At 44.3% G+C, this 6,184-nt stretch overlaps 1 protein-coding gene across 1 annotated transcript; it reads left to right on the top strand.

Moving 5' to 3' along the window:
- The first annotated feature begins 4,637 nt into the window (after positions 1-4,637).
- Positions 4,638-5,060, top strand: LOC100612123 (bolA-like protein 3). The gene is made up of 2 exons (XM_054685144.1): positions 4,638-4,821; positions 4,895-5,060. The coding sequence occupies exons 1-2, from the start codon at positions 4,638-4,640 to the stop codon at positions 5,029-5,031; spliced, it is 321 nt and encodes a 106-aa protein (XP_054541119.1). The 3' UTR covers positions 5,032-5,060.
- Positions 5,061-6,184: the final 1,124 nt, after the last annotated feature.

Genomic DNA, 6,184 nt, shown 5'->3' with positions numbered 1-6,184 from the left:
CGCTAGCCAAGCAAACAATTATGCTGGACCCCCTTGGACACTCTCTAATTGGATGTCCTGGGTACTCCCAATTCTTAGTCCTTTAATACCTATTTTTCTCCTTTTATTTGGACCTCATGTCTTCTGTTTAGTTTCTCAATTCATGCAAAACCACATCTAGGCCATCACCAATCATTCTGTACAGATGCTCCCTCTAACAACCCTACACCACCACCCCTTACCCCCAAATCTTTCTTCAGTTTAATCTCTTCCACTCTAGGTTCCCACGCCGCCCCTAATCCCACTTGAAGCAGCCCTGAGCAACATCGCCCATTATCTCTCCATACCATCGCCAAACATTTTCGCCGCCACAACACTTCATCACCATTTTGTTTTGTTTTTCTTATTAATATAAGAAGACAGGAATAATTAATAATTACTATAAGAAGTCAGGCCTCTCAGCCCAAGCTAAGCCATCATATCCCCTGTGACCTGCATGTATACATCCAGATGGCCTGAAGCAACTGAAGAACTATGAAAGATGACATTCCACCATTGTGATCTGTTCCTGCCCCACCCTAACTGATCAACTGACCTTATAACAATACACCCTCCCCGCCCTTGCGATAACGTACTTTGTGATATTCCCCAGCCCTTAAGAAGGTACTTTGTAATATTCTCCCCCACCCTTAAGAAGGTACTTTGTAATATTCTCCCCCACCCTTAAGAAGGTACTTTGTAATATTCTCCCCCACCCTTAAGAAGGTACTTTGTAATATTCTCCCCCACCCTTAAGAAGGTACTTTGTATATTCTCCCCGACCTTGAGAATGTACTTTGTGAGATCCACCCCCTGACCACAAAGAATTGCTCCTAGCTCCACCACTTATCCCAAACCTATAAGAACTAATGATAATCCCACCACTCTTTGCTGACTCTCTTTTTGGACTCAGCTCACCTGCACCCAGGTGATTAAAAAGCTTTACTGCTCGGATCACGAGGTCAGGAGATCGAGACCATCCTGGCTAACACGGTGAAACCCCGTCTCTACTAAAAATACAAAAAATTAGCCGGGCGTGATGGCAGGCGCCTGTAGTCCCAGCTACTCGGGAGGCTGAGGCAGGAGAATGGCGTGAACCCGGGAGGCGGAGCTTGCAGTGAGCCGAGATCGCGCCACTGCACTCCAGCCTGGGCGACAGAGCGAGACTCCGTCTCAAAAAAAAAAAAAAAAAAAAAGCTTTACTGCTCAAAAAAAAAAAAAAAAAAGGAAAAGAAAAAACTGAATGATGCCAGGCATGGTGGCTTTCACTTGTAATCCCAGAACTTAGGAAGGTTGAGGTGGGAGGATCACTTGAGCCTCGGAGGTCGAGGCTGCAGTGATAGCCTGGGTGACAGAGTGAGACCCTGTCTCAGATAAATAAATAAATAAATAAATAAATAAATGATAAGAAAGAGACAGCCATGTGAAAATCTCAGGAAGAACTTTCCAGGTCATTCTGAGATGGGGACAAACTCACCATATTTGAAGTACAGGAGGAAGGCCAACATCAGTGGAATGTGGTGAAGGAGAAACTAGGCTTGTGAATCTTCTTTTTTTTTTTTTTTTTTTGAGATAGGAGTCTCACTACATTGTCCAAGCTGGTCTCGAACACCTGTTTTCAAGCAATCTTCCCACCTCAGGCTCCCAAGTAGCTGGGATGACAGGTGCATGCCCAGCTGTGAGTTTCTGAATCCAAGAGGGCGGTATAAGATAATTGGCAGTAGCTGGCTTTTATTCTGACTAGGGCTTCCTCAGGGCATTTTATATCTCCAAAGCAGGTTGATGAAGTTATTTATTTTCTAAATAAATAAGTAATACATGTTGGGAATTGCTTTTTTAATAAGATAAATGAGAGTCATAGCGTTAATTTGATTTGCATTAAGACACGAGAAATTTGAGTTAGTGACATGATTTGTTATGTCATTCCTGCTTTGATTAAAAATGCACACCCACACATCCATTCATGGCTTGTTCTCAGTGTATCAATTCTTAAATATTGCCACTCTCATGAGTCTTTAGAAGGTAACAAAGCAAGTCCAATCTTGATCTTGGGTGCATAGTCTATTCCCTCCTAATTAGGCTGTACTTAAGTGAACTATTTCGGAAGGGGAAAACAGATTAGTCATACTAAATGCTTCCTTAAAAAATTTCACCATAAAAGAAAGCTCCCACCAGGAGCAGTGGCTTACACCTGTAATCCAAGCATTTTGGGATAATGGGGCAGGAGGATCACCTGAGGTCGGGAGTTCGAAACCAGCCTGACCAACATGGAGAAACCCCGTCTCTACTAAAAATACAAAAATTAGCCGGGCGTGGTGGTGCATGCCTGTGATCCCGGCTACTAGGGAGGCTGAGGTAGGATAATTGATTGAACCCGGGAGGCAGAGGTTGTGGTGAGCCAAGATTGTACCATTGCACTCCAGCCTGGGCAACAAGAGCGAAACTCAGTCTCAAAAAGAAAAGAAAAGAAAGCTCCGTACATCTTACTACTTCTGACACCACACCTTGATTTCTTTCTTACTTGTTTTTTCTTTCTTTTTTTTTTTTTTGGAGACAGACTTTTGGTCTTGTTGCCCAGGCTGGAGTGCAATGGTGCAAACTTGGCCCACTGCAACCTCTGCCTCCCAGGATCAAGCGATTCTCATACCTCAGCCTCCAGAGTAGCTGGGATTACAGGCACATGCCACCACACCCAGCTACTGTTTTTATTTTTAGTAGAGATGGGGTTTCACTATGTTGGCCAGGCTGGTCTCGAACTCCTGACCTCTGGTAATACACCTGCCTCGGCCTCCCAAAGTGCTGGGATTGCAGGTGTGAGCCACTGTGCCTGGCCGATTTTTTTTTTTTCCTCTCTGTATCACCATCTGTCTTTCTAGAAAAATGTTTTATTCCTTTTTTTTTTTGGAGGTTAAAATAACTCTCTTTAATATTGCCTTCCTGACCTCCTTTATAAAGATCACTCCCAAGTACAATTCACCTCTTCTGCTGTGGGTCAAACCTGTGTCCATGTGCCCAATTCTCCATTGTGTACGTGATTCACTCCAACATAAAATGTCACAAGCAGCCCCTTTTTCTTCATTCACACAGCTTTGCTGTGAATCTGGCACTTGTTACCTGGATATGTTTCCAAACAAGTATCCCTGTCTCTTTGTCTCCAATTCATCCTTTGAAGTATTGCCAGATTAATTTTTGTCAAATCCTGTTCTGATCATGAACATCCCCTCTAATTCACAGTAATCTGTGTCAATCACTTGTTTGGGGATTTAAAGTTTTTTACAGGATGCATCACATTTCTTATCTAACAGTATCTTTTTTTTATTCTCCAACAGAAACCTTCTGTTTTACCCAGGAGGTTTTCACCTTCCCATAAATACAGTGGGTGTTTTTTACTTCCTTATTGCCTCTATTTGTACTTTTTCCTCATGTAGAAAGTCCACTGCAGTTTTAATTTCCTCAAATCCTTTTTTTTTTTTTTAACAGAGATGGGTTTTCACTATGTTGCTCAGATTGACCTTGAACACCTGGACTCAAGCGATCCTCCGGCTTTGGCCTTCTGAGTAGCTGGAACTACAGGCCTATGCCACCATGCCCAGCTCTCATCTCCTCAAATCCTGTGACCTCTTGGAACCCACTCTGACCCTTGGCTCACAAAAACTTCTCTCTCCTCTGACAGGTAGCACCGGTCAAAGACTTCTTGCGTGGTAAACACTTAGGATAAAGTGCACAGACGATTGCTTGAAAAAACTATGACACAAGTATCATCTTTGTCTTCCAATACCAGAATGACAATGAACCTTCCTGTACTTGAAAATAATTAATCAACTCCCCAGAAAGACAAAGGATGAACACCTTTATAATCCTGACCAAAAAGGAAAGGAAGGAAGGAAGGAAGGAAGGAAGGAGAGAGAGAGAGAGAGAGGGAGGGAGAGAGAGAGAGAGAGAAAGAAAGGAAAGAAAGAAAAGAAAGAAAGAAAGAGAAGAAAGAAAAGGAAGAAAGAAAGAATGCCAGGTGCGGTGGCTCACGCCTGTAATCCCAGCACTTTGGGAGGCCGAGGCGGGTGGATTGCCTGAGTTTGGGAGTTCGAGACCAGCCTGGCCAGCATGGTGAAACCTCATCTCTACTAAAAATATACAAAAATTAGCCGGGCGTGGTGGCAGACGCCTGTAATCCCAGCTACTTGGGAAGCTGAGGCTGGAGAATCACTTGAACCTGGGAGGCAGAGGTTGCAGTGAGCCGAGGTCGCACCATTGCACTCCAGCCTGGGCAACAGAGTGAGACTCTGTCTCAAAAAAAAAAAAAAAGAAGAAAGAAAGGAGTTATCATTTTGAAGATATGAGGCCCCAATCTTTAGGAAAATGGCTCATAAATATAGAAAAGAGAAAGTGTATTTAATGAAAACAAACTCACAGAGGTTACAATGTTGCAAAGGGCTGGTCTGGCCGGGCATGGTGGCTCACACTTGTAATCCCAGCACTTTGGAAGGCCGAGGTGGGTGGATTACCTAAGGCCGGGAGTTCGAGACCAGCCTGGCCAACATGGTGAAACCCCATCTCTACTAAAAATACAAAAAAATTAGGGGCATACAGTGACCTCGGGCGGCGGGTCGCGTCAGCGGGGCATGGCGGCATGGAGCCTGGCCGCAGCAGCGCCTCTGCTCCGCGGGATCTGCGGGCTTCCACTTCACCATGGGATGTTTGACACCCAGACTGAGGGGGAGCTCAGAGTGACCCAAATTCTCAAAGAAAAGTTTCCACGAGCTACAGCTATCAAAGTCACTGACATTTCTGGAGTTGTGGGACGATGTATGAAATTAAAATTGAATCAGAAGAATTTAAGGAGAAGAGAACTGTCCAGCAGCACCAGATGGTTTATCAGGCACTAAAAGAATAAATCAAAGAGATGCATGGATTGCGGATATCTACCTCTGTCCCCAAACTCTGACCACATCCTGGCTGCATAGATGCTGCTGCTTAAGACCTTGGATGAACTTGACTGACATCATTCTTCCCTAAGCATTCACCAAAAAATTTATATATTTTGCTCATATACATTTCCATATTATAATTATAGAACATGTATAATCTATTTAGATGTTAATTTAAAGGAAACAAACAACTGAAAAAAAATACAAAAAATTAGCTGAGTGTTGTGGCACATACCTGTAGTCCCCGCTACTTGAAAGGGTGAGGCAAGAGAATTGCCTGAGCCGGGGATGCAGAGGTTGCAGTGAGCTGAGATTGTGCCACTGCACTCCAGCCTGGGCAATGGAGCGAGACTCTGTCTCAAAAAATAAGTAAATTAATTAGTTAAAAGTGCATTATGCTGAGTGAGAAAACCCAGTCTCAAAGGTTATATGCCTTATGATTCCATTAATATTACATTTCTGAAGTGGCAAAATTATAGTAACAAAGAACAGATCAGAAGTGGCCAGAGAGGCCAGGCGTGGTGGCTCATGCCTGTAATCTCAGCACTTTGGGAGGCTGAGGTGGGCAGATCACCTGAGGTCAGGAATTTGAGACCAGCCTGACCAACATGGCAAAACCCCATCTCTACTAATAGTAAAGTACAAAATTAGCTGTGCATGGTGGCACGCACATGTAGTTCCAGCTACTCAGAAGGCTGAAGCAGGAAAATCGCTTGAGCTCAGGAGATGGAGGTTGCAGTGAGCCGAGGTTGCGCCATTGCACTCCAGCCTGGGAAACAGAGGGAGACTCCATCTCAAAAAAAAAGAAAGGCAGGGCGCAGTGGCTCATGCTTGTAATCCCAGCACTTTGGGAGGCCGAGGCGGGTGGATTGCCTGAGGTCGGGACTTCAAGACCACCCTTGCTAACACGGTGAAACCCCATCTCTACTAAAAATACAAAAAATTAGCCAGGTGTGGTGGCACACACCTGTAGTCCCAGCTACTCGGGAGGCTGAGGCAGAAGAATTGCTTGAACCTGGGAGGCGGAGGTTGCAGTGAGCCAAGATCGCACTACTGCACTCCAGCTTGGGCAACAGAGTGAGACTTCGTCTCGAAAAAAAAAAAAAAAAAGAAGTATTAAAGGAAAAAAGTGGTGTGTGTGTGTGTGTGTGTGTGTGTGTGGTTGTCTGAGGGAGAGAGAGTTAAATTCCAAAGACTCCAGACAGAGGACAGTACATTTTTCTCCTGGTGATCTTCAGAAA

Source organism: Pan troglodytes, chromosome 4, assembly GCF_028858775.2.
Source record: "Pan troglodytes isolate AG18354 chromosome 4, NHGRI_mPanTro3-v2.0_pri, whole genome shotgun sequence".
Classification (NCBI taxonomy): Eukaryota; Metazoa; Chordata; class Mammalia; order Primates; family Hominidae; genus Pan; species Pan troglodytes.
The sequence above is the reverse complement of the archived record's forward strand: the minus strand, read 5'-3'. Positions and strand labels throughout refer to the sequence as shown.